This window comes from Oncorhynchus clarkii, chromosome 33 (genome assembly GCF_045791955.1).
Source record: "Oncorhynchus clarkii lewisi isolate Uvic-CL-2024 chromosome 33, UVic_Ocla_1.0, whole genome shotgun sequence".
NCBI classification, from domain to species: domain Eukaryota; kingdom Metazoa; phylum Chordata; class Actinopteri; order Salmoniformes; family Salmonidae; genus Oncorhynchus; species Oncorhynchus clarkii.
In genome coordinates this window covers 9,480,563-9,497,122 of record NC_092179.1, presented here as the reverse complement: position 1 = coordinate 9,497,122, position 16,560 = coordinate 9,480,563, and the positions used below count along the sequence as shown (strand labels likewise).

Sequence of the window (16,560 nt, the reverse complement as noted above, 5' to 3'; positions counted from 1 at the left end):
CAATGCGGTGCCTCTTCATTTATCATTGAATCAGTCTACTTTGCCGAACGGTTGATTTAACAAGCGCATTCCCAAATTTTATTTTATATATTTATATTTAAAAAAAACGTCTGATTAATCGGTTTCGGCTTTTTTTGGTCCTCCAATCGTTATCGCTGTTGAAAAATCATCGGTCTACCTCACACACATTGCTTCACACGTTAAGCGACACCCGCACGCCTCTACTTAACCCTGCACTGAACTCGTAACTCTACTAAGGCTTACTCAAAGCACTCAACCCCAGAGCCACTTTACTGCACACTGGCCCACAGCTATCCCACATTGCTTGGCCAACTGACTCTTCACCCTAAAAAACAGCCCCTCCCTCCTCCTTATACCTCTGCCACCCCAGCTAACCCTGCCTGCCCCAGGAAAAGTTGCCTAACTGCTTACTTCAATCAGGGTACAGAGGGAGAGTATATGCTTGTCGTTACTTTAACAGAGTCTAATCCGACTGGCATTCATTAACCTTGATGCTGCAGTAACTACAGTGAAGAGAGTGGAGAGGTTAAAAACGACAGTTTGAACTCTCAGGGACAGTCCTAAAATGTGTTCTGCTCTGTTTCTGCTCTCCTCGCCGGCTGCAGTGTAGTGGCCCGTGGCTAAAACAAACACTGTGTGGGAGGGAGAAGGCTGTTTTTTGGGGGCATTACCTCATCAGGACATTTGTTTTGCCTTTTGTCTCACGCTCCGGCTCACTGGTGCTCCTCCTGTCTGTATCTACTCAAATACACTCCCTTTTGCATACTCTGCCTCTGAACCCAAAGTAATGATACCGATGTACGTTTGTTCAAGACCACAGTCATGAACTGGCTTGGCACTGCGCCATCTGTTGTAGTTGATCATGACCTCTGTGAGGTTCTGTTTGAAACAGAGGTAATCCTATAGAGCTGGTCGTGATGGCGATCAGGCCAATCAACCAACTCTCTCTCTCACACAACCCCTGAGTGGTCATGGCCCATGCAATAGCGGCTAGCAAGTGTTGTCATAACCAACACCAACCTCTTTCTCTGTGGCTACCCATAATCCCCTTGGTCTTACTGTGAGCCACTTTAATCAGCTGTGACCTGTACGACCCGGTAAAGTACTTCAGGGATGACTAGCTCTATCTGCCGTGACTACAGTGTGTGTATAAATACATGGTGGATTTGGAGGCTAAAGCCCCCCAGATTGTAAGGTTGTTTTTTTGTTGTTTTGTCATCTTATGCCATGATTTTGCCGTACCTGACAATTGTAAAGTCGTAGGTCGTAAACGATTGTCGGTCGTCTTGGCTCGTTCCGTGCGACCTGGTCTACTTCTGACGATTTAAGTACCACTACGTCCGGTCGTAGGCTCCAACAGTTCTGGCAGGATCAGATTTTTGGGGGGCATTTATCGTGTGTGTGGCTGGTGTTACGAGCCGATTTCGGTGACTGACCAATAGGAACACAACCAGCACTGATTATGCACACAATAATACGATTATTGGGAATAGTCAGAATAATATAATAGTTTGATTTAAATGTTTGCATGCTGTGCAAGAAGGATTTCCCTAATAACCCTCTTTACATGACCCATCTGAAATCAGGCTACCTGATGAGATTTTGAAAAATGCACAATCGCTAATCAAAATAAATGTTCTACCACAGCGTCAATGTTATTTTGGGGTTCTGAGTTTGGACGTATGATGTTTGTGTGAAGAATATGCATACTTTCAGTAAGACTGAATCTGACGTACTGTTTTAAGGTCTTTATTTATTAGTGCAGAGCCACTTTCTCCTATGCATATCAAGAGGCCTTGATATGCTGTCATGTCTGTGTAGTGCTAACAGTGCCGTTGACCTAGTATCCCTGTAGTGAGTCACTGGGCTCGACCAAGCAACAGGTCAATGGCACCTGTTTTGGCTCATACACTGCAACCCATAGTCTCATGAACCTACTGGGTTACACCATGGGCTAGGTGGAATTGACCTCCAGTTCTCCACAGTGCCACTCAGCCCAATCCCCGGTCAGTGAAGACATCTGGCTGCAGCAAGAGTCTAAACCCCAGCATTAGACCACATCCATTGCTAACCGTAACAGTAAGGAGCTCTGTACTGTTATTTTATGAGCCTGTTTTCCTCTGTGGTAGGCAGTAAAACAAGTCCATCAGAAGCATGCCTTTTATTGCCTTGATGTTGACATTAAAGAAAACTCTAGTAGGTCAGGAATATGGCCCCAGTCAGCCCTGTCTCCCTGAGACTAGGCTATTAGAACCATACCACTCCACTATCAATGTTATTGCCTAAGGTGGACTCTTCTGTGTGTATGCGCACGTTGGCACCCTGGTCTCTCGTGCAGTGTGGCCTTATAAGGTGTCCAGTGCCTGCTAGGTCTTGCCAGGATACTGAGTGTGGTTTAGGTTTGTTTTTAGTAGCTAGGAGCCTTAGAGAGCAAAGCTCTATGCCCATGTAAGAACACACAGCGCTGTGTGGACTTTGGACCGTCAGGCAGGCACACACACTGAGGATGACGTGTCTGCTATGACTGCTTGATCCAGGGTGATATGGAGAGGAAGCTATCCATTAAGAAATAATTAAAATTCAGTTCTCATTATCGACAAACTCGGAAGTCAGATCCTTCTGCTTTCTAGGAGTTAAAACGTATGTGTACATGTGTGTGAAAGTCACAGCCTTCAGTGGTATGACTCATCTCTCTGGATCTGGGGAGCACATTCATTACATGACTATGACCTCTCTCCCTGGGTTGGGCCTAGCACACTTCTGTCCTATGGTGGGATGAGTCATCTGTGTGTGTGTGCGCAAAATCAACATGAAATACTCTGGCATCTGCTCTGGTGGACATTCCTGCAGTCAGCATGCCAATTGTACGCTCCCTCAAATTGAGACATCTGTGGCACTTGTGTGACAACTGCACATTATAGTGGCCTTTTATTGTCCCCAGCACAAGGCGCACCTGTGCAATGATTATGCTGTTTAATCAGCTTCTTGATATGCCACACCTGTCAGGTGGATGGATTATCTTGGCAAAGGAGAAATGCTCACTAACAGGGATGTAAACAAATTTGTGCGCAAAATAACATTTCTGGGATCTTTTATTTCAGCTCATGAAACCAACACTTTACATGTTGCGTTTGTTTTTGTTCAGTGTATGTATTTAACGGAGGCCCAGATATAGTTTTAAAAAATTAAATACAAATGTTAATTGCGTGGGGCGGCGGACATTTTCTACATGATTATTCATTGGAAGAACTGTATAATTTTTTATTTTTTTTAAATGCACAACCGCCATTAAAATACTTTTCTTAAAATGAAATGTTGCCAAAAGTAATTAGGAAAGAAGTGACTGGCGCTCAACCAATGTGAGTCGGTTCAACCCAAAAACAAATATAAAGAGGTTCTACAAATAAATTAAGTAAATTTAAAATCATCTGGAACTAAGTATCTCAATAAATAACACAAATATGCAGTATGTCAAATCAGGTAATGCCAAATTCCAGTCTGCAGTTTTGAATTAATTTCCCTCAGTCATTAGGGATTTTTTTTGTCATAATTAAGTCCTTGTCAATATCAGAGAAGGAAATAGAAGGCACGTAGGTGTTCCTTAGTCGTAGCTTTCAGAAATAGGGTCATAATATTTTGTAGCTTAAACCGTTAAAGCGCTAGAGCCAACTTCATATGAAGAAAAAAGAATGAACTGGCCACGTAGGCACTAGAAACCACACTACAGACCACCACCATAGTGCTTGTCATTTTAACGCTGAAGTCTATTGGTGTAGATATTTTTGCAGATCTTTAATTAATGTTAAGAATTGATCAAAGGGCTTGTATAAAGTAATAATCTGGCTGCCAGTTGCATATCCCTGATCTAGGGCCTCCGAATGAAGGTCAGGAAAACACTCTGTGGCAGTCCCAGGGCTGGGTGTGCGCGTGTGTGTGCTTATACTCTTTGGTAAGATCAGCTGATACAGATAGCAAATGTCTTCAGGCCAAATAACATGTAATAACACCACTTAACTCTGTTTCTGTCAATCAGGATGTGGTGCAGGAAAGGGAGTTACGGACTCATCTCAGCAGAGAGGAGATCAGACAGAAGGTCGAGCTGTACAACAACTCCTCCAAGGACCACCTCAAAATGACCCTGGCAAGTGACCTCTAATCCCTGACCCCGTCCACTAACCCTTAACCCAACTCCTGTATCAGACACTAGGCCTCAGTTTATCATCCCATGTGACCTAGCTACCCACTTTGACCACTCATCCCTCAACTAACTTGAATGACTGTCCGGCTCTGATGGTTATCTCTGTCACAAGTGTGTGCGTGCGTGGGTCGGCCAGCCTTCAGAGCTGAGCTGAACCGTAAAGGCTCATTCTGCACTCGTGTTTTGTCATCTATCCCCTCCTGATCCACAAGAGACGTGACACTCACGTTTGCTCGCTGCATGCTTCCACCACAACTCCTTCTTTTACCAATGATTAGGGGGATTGAACAGAAGCTCTTGAGTTGTCCTGACCCACCCTGTTATGTAGAAGAGGACCAGCTCTAACTGTCTGCTCATCAATCTGCGGGCATGATGGTGGCACACAACACATGTTCACCAGACTAGCTGTCTGGAACAGGCCTGCCTGAGAGATTTGTCCCAGATGAATAACTGTAACGTACCAGTAAAAAGTTTGGACACCTACTCATTCAACTTATTTTCAGCTCAATTGAAGACCTCAAAACTATTAAATAACACACATGGAATCATGTAAACTCAGCAATAAAGAAACGTTGTCTCACTGTCAACTGTGTTTATTTTCAGCAAACTTAACATGTGTAAATATTTGTATGAACATAAGATTCAACAACTGAGACGTAAACTGGGCAAGTTCCACAGACATGTGACTTACAAATGGAATAATGTGTCCCTGAACGGGGGGGGGGGGGGGGGTCAAAATTAAGTCAGTATCTAGAGTTGCCACCACCTCCATTAAGTATGGCAGTGCATCTCTTCATGGACTGCACCAGATTTGCCAGTTCTTACTGTGAGATATTACCCCACTCTTCCACCAAGGCACCGGCAAGTTCCTGGATATTTCTGGGGGGAAATGGTGGTATTGTCATGCTGGAGGGTCAGGTCAGGATGAGCCTGCAGGAAGGGTACCACATGAGGGAGGAGGATGCACAGCGTTGAGATTGCCTGCAATGACGACAAGCTCAGTCCGATGATACTGTGACACACCGCCCCAGACCATGACTGACCCTCCACCCCCAAATCGATCCCGCTCCAGAGTACAGGCCTCGGTGTAACGCTAATTCCTTTGATTATAAACGCGAATCCGACCATCACCCCTGGTGAGACATAACTGCAACTCGTAAAAAGAGCACTTTTTGCCAGCCTGTCTGGTCCAGCGATGGTGGGTTTGGCATTGTTGCCGTTGATGTCTGAGGACCTGCCTTACAACAGGCCTATAAGCCTGGTGCAACTTGGGCAGTTGTTCCCATCCTGTACCTGTCCCGCAGGTGTGATGTTTTGATGTACCGATCCTGTGCAGGTGTTACGTGTTCTGCCACTGCGCGGATGATCAGCTGTCCGTCCTGTCTCCTTGTAGCGCTGTCTTAGGCATCTCGCAGTACGGACATTGCAATTTATTGCAGTCCTCATGCCTCCTTGCAGCATGCCTAAGGCACGTTCACATAGATGAGCAGGGAACCTGGGCATCTTTCTTTTGGTGATTTTCAGAGTCTGTAACAAGGCCTCTAGTGTCCTAAGTTTTCATAACTGTGACCTTAACTGCCAACCATCTGTAAGCTGTTAGTGTCTTAACCACCGTTCCACAGGTGCGTGTTCATTAATTGTTTATGATTCATTGAACAAGCATGGGAAACAGTGTTTAAACCCTTTACTATGAAGATCTGTGAAGTTATTTGGATTTTTACAAATTATATTTTAAAACAGGGTTGTGACACGGGACGTTTCTTTTTTTGCTGAGTTTAGTAACCAAAAAAGTGTTAATTCTTCAAAATAGCTACCCCTGCCTTGATGACAGCTTTGCACACTCTTGGCATTCTTTCAACCAGCTTCATAAGGTCACCTGGAATGCATTTCAATTAACTGTTGTTCCTTGTTAAAAGTAAGTTTGGAATGTCTGTCTTAATGCGTTTGAGCCGATCAGTTGTGTTGTGACATGGTAGGGTTGGTATACAGAAGATAGTCCTATTTGGTAAAAGACCAAGTCCATATTATGGCAAGAACAGCTCAAAGAGAAACGACAGTCCATTACTTGAAAACACGGAGTTCAGTCAGTCCTGTTTCTTTAAGTGAAGTCTCAAAATCATCAAGCGCTATGATGAAACTGGCTCTTATGAGGACCGCCACAGGAAAGGAAGACCCAGAGTTACCTCTGCTGCAGTGGATACGTTCATTAGACTTACCAGCTTCAGAAATTGCATCCCAAATAAATGCTTCACGGAGTTTAAGACGACACATCTCAACATCAACTGTTCAGAGGAGACTGCGTGAATCAGGTCTTCATGGTTGAGTTGTTGCAACGAAACCACTAAAGGACACCAATAAGAAGACTTGCTTGGGGCAAGAAACTCAATCAATGGACATTAGACCGGTGGAAAGTTGTCCTTTTGGTCTGAGTCCAAATTTGAGATTTTTGGTTCCAACCGCTGTGTCTTAGACGCAGAGGAGGTGAAAGGATGATCTCTGCGTGTGTGGTTCCCACCGTGAAGCATGGAGGAGGAGGTGTGAGGGTGCTTTGCTGGTGACACTGTCTGATTTTATTTAGAATTCAAGGCACACTTAACCAGAATGGCTACCACAGCTTTCTGCAGCAATACGCCATCCCATCTGTGTTTGCGCTTAGTGGAACAATCATTTGTTTTTCAACAGGACAATGACCCAACAGACATCCAGGCTGTGTAAGGGCTATTTGACCAAGAAGGAGAGTGATGGAGTGCTGCGTCAGATAACCTGGCCTCCATAATCACCTGACCTCAACCCAATTTGAGATGGTTTGGGATGAATTGGACCGAAGAGTGAAATGGTGGTTTTCCAACAAATGCTCAGCATATGTTGGAACTCCTTCAAGACTGTTGGAATTCCAGGTGAAGCTGGTTGAGGGAATGCCAAGAGTGTGCAAAGCTGTCATCAAGGAAAAATGGCTACTTTGACAGTCTAACTGTTTTGGTTACTACATGATTCCATATGTGTTATTTAATAGTTTTGCTGACTACACTATTATACTGCAATGTAGAAAATAGTACAAATAAAGAAACCCTGGAATGAATGTGTCCAAACTTTTGACTGGTACTGTATTTATTGACTTCTGAGGGGTCAACGTTCAACCACTGTTCTTTGATTCAGATGTCATGCTATCAGACATGTCAGTCTCATCTAAAACATGCAGTCAGGCAGGCATAATGACTACTTCTGTCTTCTTTAGAATGTCTTTCTTTGCTCCCACACCCATTTTATTCTCTCCTCTCTTTGTGTCCCTGATCTGTCCATCTATCGCAACCACAAGTAACTATTTTGTTCTTTCTCTAAAGAAACGTAACGGTGTGGGTGCGTTTTAGTCGTGGCAGTCAGCTGATTTGAGTTTCAGCTCATCACCTTTAATGACTCTCTCACACGTGCGCGGTGCTGTCCCATCCGCAGGTGGTACGTGAAGTAATGGGCTTAGAGAGAGGCCCACAAATCTGGGCTCCATCTGCTAACTTGTTACCCCCCCTAAACATGCTAGCTTGTGTACATTTTCTGTTGCCCTGAAGTATCCTGACCTGTCTCTCTCTCCCTGTAGAACCCCAGTGGTGTGTATACAGGATTCATCAAGGTGCAGTTGGAGCTGAGGAGACCCATCACTGTACGAGGAGGTGGGGGAGGAGAGGAGGCCTTCTACCTCCCCCAGGGGGCAACTAACACTCTTCACATCAGCTCCAACAACACCATACGACAGGTGGGTCTCTCACACAGTTACGTTCAACCTGCTTGCAGTGATTTGTAGAAAATGGCTATAATTATATATGAACGCTGATGCTAGTCTTTATCGTGAACGTTGATTTATCAGGTGATCCAGGCCCTGTTGACCAAGTTCACCGTAGCTGACAACCCTGCTAAATATGCCCTGTACAAACGCTGCCGCAGGGAGGAGCACGGTAAGTGTTTGTCTTTCTGGCTAGAGGAGAGACTAGCTGGTTTGTCATGCCATAGATGCCAGACTGTGTTAGCTGACAGGATGGCATGCATGCCAGAACTGGGCTGGTGTCTGAACATGGTGTGTGTGGAGTGTATTCATGAGTGCGAGTGTGTCAGTATCTATAGGGTCAGGATGTGACTTTCTAGACTCCTCGCCCTCATGTTGCTGAATGCCACAGGGCTGTCCCCACACACATTGTTTCATCCCTGTGTCTGGAATACCCTGGCAGGGCAGAACACACACACACACACACACACACACACACCATGTCCAGCAGCAGCTGCTCTCCAACCCGCCAGCCTGTGGAGAGAAGGCCCCAACTGGTTTCAGTACAGGTTATAGTAGCGCCTGTGTCTTGGTCTTCTCTCCCCCACCTACTGTTACTACAGTTCTTCCTATGTTAGGGCTCTGCTAGATACGATTGATAGGGCAGATCACTGGTGGGGTTCAGCCTAGACCTTAACCCGAGTTTGAGACCCCCAGCAGACGAGCAAAGATGGATCAGTCCCTGCTCCCTATACCACAGAGCAGGAGATTAGCCCCTCTTACTGAAGACTGGGTGGGGGTCGGGAATAGGAGTGCAGGTAGGTTATGGTTTTGATTGTGAATAGGTCAGACTTCCAGCCAAGTAGCAGTGCTGACTGCAGTCTGTCACGGTCTGTCTAATCTCTTCTCACACTGTTGTGTAATCTGACAGCTCTTCATTATGTCAAGGGAAATGCACACACGCTATCCCCAACCTCTAGGACAGTGTGGCTCAGATGCTAGCTCTGACGTCGTGGTGTTTTCCCCTCTGTAAATGAAGAGGGGAGGGCTGAGCCTGTTAATGAGATGGTCTGTCTAGACAGAGCCATTACTGTGGTCCAATTAAAAACAGTTTAGTTCCACTAGCTGATAAATACCCTCAGACAGATACACAGCAGCACCCCCTGGGTGGAGTAGGCCTAGGGGGGGCATAGACTCAGTTTGTAATGGTCAGGATTTGTACCGTCAAAACTGACCCTAGATCTGTTACTGTGACGTATGAGGAAGGGTAAATGTTTGCATGTCTATGTAACATATGGTGATGTCAGAATCCGGTGTGACATGGAATGCGGTTCTCTCCCAGTCCCGCTGAGATGGACGGTTAAAGTACTCTACCGCCACGGCACCATCTGTTACATAGCTGGTCTCTTTCACCAATTGGGTTTTAATAGGGTTAGGTATAGGCTGGCTAGGCCTAGCAGGCAGGAACCTCCACTGTAGACGGACAGGCTGGGAACATGTGCTGGTGTCTCTGGATAAGGAGCATGCAGGAGGGTTGAGGGCTGCCTGGTGACTGACTCTCGTGAAAGACTTCTCTCTGATCTGACAGGGCTGCTGTGGTTATTTACCCGTATGTGTGTGTGTGTGTGCATTTTGTTTGTGTGCTCTTACCCCATTGGCATGGAGCCAGGACTTTTATCCAGGGTTGTTTTCCATGCACACACACCACTTTGGCCTATCCCCAGTTTCCCAAGCTCTCATTAGTCAGTGTTTTACAGCACGTCTTCCCCTGACTCAACACTGAACCCTTTTGTAGAATGTCCAATAATCATGCCTTATAACCACCGCATATTATGGTACTGATGTTCTAGCTTGTGTGTTTTTCCTCCTGCAGTGTACATGTGTAAGCTGTCGGAGGGAGAGCATCCGTTGTTCCTGCGTCTGCTAGCAGGTCCCAACACCGACACACTAGGCTTCGTCCTGAGAGAACAGCAGACTGGCGAGGTCATGGTAAGACGCACACGGAACTCCCACACACACTAAACACACACTCTCACTCTCTGTATTAACCGTACTCCTCTCTCTTCCAGTGGGAAGCGTTCTCCATCCCAGAGTTGAGTAACTTCCTGAGGATGCTGGAGAAGGAGGAGACTGAGCGGGTGTGTTCCGTGACGCGTCGCTACGACAACTACAGACTCAAACTGAAGGAGGCCATGAGCGCAGCAGGGGGGCCGGGGTAACTACTGCCCCTGGAGGAGAGAGGGCTGGGAACCAAAAGCCAGTCTGAGGGACACTGAGGGGGAAACTGGTCCAACCTGATTCAGAAACTGGAGAGACAGACAGCTGGAATTAACTCCAGATTGTACCAGTGGGCCCTGTGTGCAATACACTGGATGGACAATAGAGGGGAGCAGAGGGCAGTGGTTCCACTGCAGTCAGCCTGGACTTCATTCAGGAGCACTCAAGTGACTAGCTCCATGTCTTTACTGAGTAGGCCTACACCCTGTGTGCCATGTTCACTCTTCTGTTCACTCTCTTCCCATCCTTCTGGGATCCTTCTAGTGCATTCTCTGTAGTTGTGGTTTTATTATTTTAGAATTACCTTTTTGAACGTGAATGATTCAAACCCCAAAATAATTGATTCAATTTATTTGTACTTTCTATTTAATTGGATGCGTTGGTTTGTACATATTGTCATTTTAATTTATGTGGGTGACGCTTTGTTCTGTTTCTTTGCAGAAATGGTTTTATTGTGTTCTATGAAGGTGTGGCAGCAATCCAACTCCTACAGGGACCTAGTGAGCTCATTTATTTCTCACAGGGGCGCACAGAAAACACATTGGCAACAAAGGCTAGACTGGTTTATGGAAGTGACTCTGTATTTTAGGTAACTGAGAGATAGAGAAGATGAGTGATTGTATTTAAACTGAGGGTTGTGATGGTCTTGAAAGGAGAATAATATTTGGTGTAGAGTCTGAGAGTCACAAGCGGTTTGGGGTTTAGAGGTCAGAATGGGCGTGTTACAGCTTGTGACCAGACTGACAGTTAGTGGAGTTTGAGCTGACCTCTGGACATGCCGTGAGAATGGAAAGATTTTGGGAAGTTGACTAATGGTTTTAGAGGAGGTAGAGAAGAAACGTAGAAAGCTGTGTAAGGAAAAACCTGAGAAATTAAATGGATGTGACAAACAAGGGTTTTTGGAGTTCCGTGTTAAGAGATTGTTGATGCCGAGAAAGTTCAGGGCCTAGTTTAAACCACCTCTGTTGGAGCCAGTGCCAGGCCTGTGGCCACAGATAACATGTTTAGGAATAGCAGCGAATGACAATGGCTATATTGTTCCTGTTCCTCTGGTATTCATTTAACATGGCTACATCTGTCCTAATCTGCTGTAGGGCTGGTAAGATAAATGCTTTAAATCAGCCTTCCATTGCACCAGCGTGTGAACTCTGAACCCTGAAGCAAAGCTGCATGTGACATGCTCTCTGCATGGATGTGCTAACAGACCAAAGAAACTAGTCCGTTATCGTGGAGGTGAAGTCACATGACCATGTGTTCATCAGTCTCCTAGACTAGGAGAGAGAGGCTAGAACTTGTTGCTCTGAGAAGTTCATTTGAACCGAGACTGTCCATCTATTGCAAAGTACAATCATTTCAATGGACAGAGCAACAAGTGAGTGCATTTTGGGCCATCAACCCTTAGCACCGTATCAAAACAACACTGACCAAATGCAAGACTATATGTTGAATTGGCATGTTTAAAAGCCTTGTTGTTTATCAGTACTATATGACGTTTTTCTGATGGTACTGCATTATTTGCCATGTTTATCTCTATAGAAGAGTAGTGGTGTGGTTATATAGCCCCACCTTATGGATATATGCTGTAACTGTCCTCTCGGTCTTCACCTGCATCAAACTGTTTATCTAAAGCCTGTTGGTGATATGATGTGCTGTTGCTTTCTCTTTTTCTGTTCTATAACTGAAGATATTCTAAAATGTTTAGATTTATTTTAGGTTTTGCCTGGTGCAAGCTCTTAGAGGCCTCGTAAAAATTAAGGGAAAATGTTATAGCTAGAGTTTATAAGGGGTTACACACCCTGAACTTAATTTGTTTAATCACTGTGTTAATGGAGTTAGATATGGTAAAATAATCTATCATATTTTAGATCCTAAAGCCATTATTTTCTTTGTAAGCCCTGCTAAATGGTGTTGCAAAGCACAGTGTTACATTGACAGATACCACTGGCCCTGTGTTAGCTAGTTAGAGGTCTGCACATCTCAGCATCAGGGCTTTGAACCAGACCAGTTCATATCTATCTCCAGCGCTCCTATCGGACCAGTTTACTGTCTACTGAAGCTTCTGGGCACTTTACCTTTTAATTCAGGGATTTTTCTTTTCTCCATTTACCAGATGCCGATCTTCCACTATTCTAATTCTAGACAATGTTTCATAATTAGGCCTTTCTTATTGAAATATGATAGGTGTTTCTAAAACTTGATATTTATACAAGCTCCTGTATGATTTGTTAGACTGTGAAAGTTGGTTTATCTTCAATTTGCATCATGTTATGGGCGGTGCTGTCTGGTTGGCTTTTACGTCTGTAGGAATATGACTGCTAAGGTAACCCATATAAATATACTATAATGCATGCATTATCTACTCTAATGCATATAGGCCTACTATGTGGCCTTCGTGGAACCGTAGGCCAGTACTGTTGAACTTGGAAATGTATGAACAATTTATATAGATATTCGTAAACTAGATAGAGTTACGTATCTATTTGCCAAAGATCGCCGCCCCCCCCCCCCCTTCAGCTATGCTCTTGTAATGTTCTATGCTGCAGTGCTATATGCAGATACTGTAAGATCTATACCTGGAATGATTCTGCTGACAGTGTTAGTTATAGTTCAGTACCAGGATGTGGATGAACACAGCAGCTGTGGGCACAGCTTGGAGGAGACAGGATGCAACTAACATGTTATAATGAAAAATACTTTGCTATATTCTATTTATATTATTGATGATGCAGGTTTATTTTTGTAGGTAACTGTTTATTTTTGGATTGTTACCAAATGTGGCCTTTACTTCTCTAAAGGACTGAATTCATCTATTAAAGTTTAAATTGTACAAAAAAAGAGTATTGGTGAATCCACTGTTCTGGCCACTGAATCGAACATGCAGAACTATAATGACGAGACCTGACTGCGCTCCTAAAGGGGCAAGCACCAGTTGCTACATAAGATGAAGTATTCGTCCACGATCCAGTACACATAGCCGAACTGGGGGTAGCTCATTCAGGTGTTGCAGTAGAACACGGTCTGTGCAGCATAGCAGGAGCATCTGTAGCAATAGGTCGACAAGACAGCGGTCGCCCAGGTGTATGTCATCTGCTCATAGATCTCAGGTTTCTACACCAACATGTCTTTGCCTGTGTACCCGGGATCTCAATCTTCAGAGGGTCTCTGGCGTGACCTTCTTCCTGTGGACTTCGGAGGCTGTGCCAGTGTCAAGCAGGCTCTTCATCATCCCGCATATCTCTGCATTTAGGTCCTTGGTGTAGGTGGCTGTGACCTCCAGAGCTCAAACCTTACAGGTCCTGCTCTCCTTTCTCTATGAGACCGAATAGCATCTCGTTAATGTTATTGGGAGGGCTCTCTAGGGACTGGGCAGGGGCCGGCTAGACCATCTCATCAATTGTATACATTTAATCACTTTCAAATTCATTTACAGAGCTATGGATGTTATTTGTTTACATCGACCTTGTTTACAAACATTGGAGTAAAGCAAGTTTATATTTGGGGTTCTTACAGGACGGTTAAAGGGCAACTCCACCACTTATCAACTTAATTTGTATTTCCAGTGTTAATATGTGAAACGGCGCATTTCTGTTTTGTTGAAAAAGTGATTTTCAAAGGGTGAGATTTGCGTTGACGGGGAGCATGAAAATACCCTCCCTTGGGCTAGAAACTCTTTGCAGTTTTTGAAAATCAGTTTTTTTACTTTTAATCCTACCCTGTAATATCACATTTTTTTTTTTTAGGACCTTATCTTTTTTTAAATGGATAATAGAAGCACACCGTTTACACATACAGTATGTAGATACTGGTTTGGTGCCGCAGAAGGTTGACTAGTGGCGGAATTGCCCTTTAAACTAAGCTCATGAAGCATTTATAGGTTACATTCTTCAAGAATCAATGGGTACATATCATTCATAAATCCAAAAATGGATGTAGACCGAAATTGTTGCTTTTGCGTAAAATTGTTCAAAGGTTTTACTGACTCACAGTTCATATTAGGTAATCAGTCAATTAAAAATAATTAATTAGGCCCTAATCTATGGATTACATATGACTGGCAACACTGATCTTTTGGTTACATACCTTTAAAAAAATGGTAGGGGAGTGGATCAGAAACCAGTCAGTATCCGGTGTGACCACTGGAAAGAAATGACAATCTCTCTATTTCTCTCTTGCGTCTCCTTCATTTTGGAAGAAATTAATTTGTTCAAAACTGTTCAACTATTGTCTTTCTCTGTCTTTGAGTCAGCTGTTCACCACATTTTACACACTGCAGTGCTAGCTAGCTGTAGCTTATGCTTTCAGTGCTAGATTCATTATCTGATCCTTTCATTAGGTGGACAAGGTTAGTTCATGCTGCAAGAGCTCTGACAGGCTGGAGGACGTCCTCCGGAAGTTGTCATAATTACTGTGTAAGTCTATGGAAGGGGGTAACAACCATGAGCCTCCTAGGTTTTGTATTGAAGTCAATGTACCCAGAGGAGGACGAAAGCTAGTTGTCCTCCAGCTACACGATGGCACTACCATACAGAGTGCTGTTGGGGCTACTGTAGACCTTCTTTGCAAAATAGTGTGTTTTAATCAATTATTTGGTGACTGTTACGAATCCCTTTTTGGCCCGACAGTCTAGGGGGGATGGTAGTGAGACGCGTAACATAACTCATGTAAATTATAATTGTGACAAAGTACGTGTGAACGAAATAACCAGGACAACTGAAATAATACCGTCAAACTCAGGGTTTATTGTAAAACACACGGTAATGGGGGGGAGCAGGAAAAGGGGCTGAGCTGGACCCAAGGAAAGAAACAATAAGTATTCAAAACACCCCTAAGCTAGACTAGCCTATTTCAACAACAGCTAACTAACTAACCAAAAATACAGTGGGTGGTCCACCCAGTTCTAACTAGTGTTTTTAACAAAGTTTACCTACGGGTAGTGTATGCCGATGGGCGACTTGTCTTGGTTTCCCCTTTTCCCACCAGCAACAAACAAACACCATAACCAAAACAATACTCACAGGTGATGACAAAGTGCTATGGAGGTGCTCAAACAAAAGAGAGGTTAATTAATACACAGAGAGCGCGTGCAAAACAGAGGTCTACAAACATGGCATTTACAAAGATTGAGCTACTGAAATCTATATAGAACAGCTATCTACCAACATGGCATTACAAAAAGATTGAGCTACTGAAATCTATCAAGAGCAGAGATCTACCAACATGGCATTACAAAAATTGAGCTCTTGAACAAACAAATGATGGGGTTTTTAAACCATGGGGAAGGAACTGTGATAGGGTAGGAAACAGGAGGAGGTGTGTCTTCTGATTGATGGGTTGATTGTTGACTGATTGGGGAGTGATGATTTTCACCTGTGAGGGGAGAAGGAGAGAAAAGAAACACACACAGGATACACACAGACACAGGATACCTGTATCCGTAACAGTGACATGATTATACACTGCTCAAAAAAATAAAGGGAACACTTAAACAACACAATGTAAATCCAAGTCCATCACACTTCTGTGAAATCAAACTGTCCACTTAGGAAGCAACACTGATTGACAATAAATTTCACATGCTGTTGTGCAAATGGCATAGACAACAGGTGGAAATTATAGGCAATTAGCAAGACACCCCCAATAAAGGAGTAGTTCTGCAGGTGATAACCACAGACCACTTCTCAGTTCCTATGCTTCCTGGCTGATGTTTTGATCACTTTTGAATGCTGGCGGTGCTTTCACTCTAGTGGTAGCATGAGACGGAGTCTACAACCCACACAAGTGGCTCAGGTAGTGCAGCTCATCCAGGATGGCACATCAATGCAAGCTGTGGCAAGAAGGTTTGCTGTGTCTGTCAGCGTAGTGTCCAGAGCATGGGGGCGCTACCAGGAGACAGGCCAGTACATCAGGAGATGTGGAGGAGGCCGTAGGAGGGCAACAACCCAGCAGCAGGACTGCTACCTCCACCTTTGTGCAAGGAGGAGCACTGCCAGAGCCCAGCAAAATGACCTCCAGCAGGCCACAAATGTGCATGTGTCTGTTTCTGACCGTTTGAGCAGACTCCATGAGGGTGGTATGCGGGCCCGACGTCCACAGGTGGGGGTTGTGCTTACAGCCCAACACCGTGCAGGATGTTTGGCATTTGCCAGAGAACACCAAGATTGGCAAATTCGCCACTGGTGCCCTGTGCTCTTCACAGATGAAAGCAGGTTCACACTGAGCACGTGACAGACGTGACAGTTTGGAGACGCCGTGGAGAACGTTCTGCTGCCTGCAACATCCTCCAGCATGACCGGTTTGGTGGTGGGTCAGT

The 16,560-nt window shown here is 44.5% G+C and overlaps 1 protein-coding gene across 2 annotated transcripts in view; it reads left to right on the top strand.

Annotated features, from left to right (window-relative positions):
- Positions 1-13,085, top strand: part of LOC139392689 (ras association domain-containing protein 3-like) — a 30,234-nt gene extending 17,149 nt beyond the window's left edge. Inside the window, exons 2-6 of one of the 2 annotated variants that reach the window (XM_071140858.1) lie at positions 4,055-4,162; positions 7,812-7,967; positions 8,079-8,166; positions 9,847-9,962; positions 10,043-13,085. In XM_071140858.1, the coding sequence (XP_070996959.1) occupies positions 4,055-4,162; positions 7,812-7,967; positions 8,079-8,166; positions 9,847-9,962; positions 10,043-10,192 (618 nt within the window). In that variant the 3' untranslated portion in view covers positions 10,193-13,085. The remainder of the gene's footprint in view (positions 1-4,054; positions 4,163-7,811; positions 7,968-8,078; positions 8,167-9,846; positions 9,963-10,042) is intronic. The other variant, XM_071140859.1, reaches the window with a different exon arrangement.
- The last annotated feature ends 3,475 nt before the right edge of the window (positions 13,086-16,560 follow it).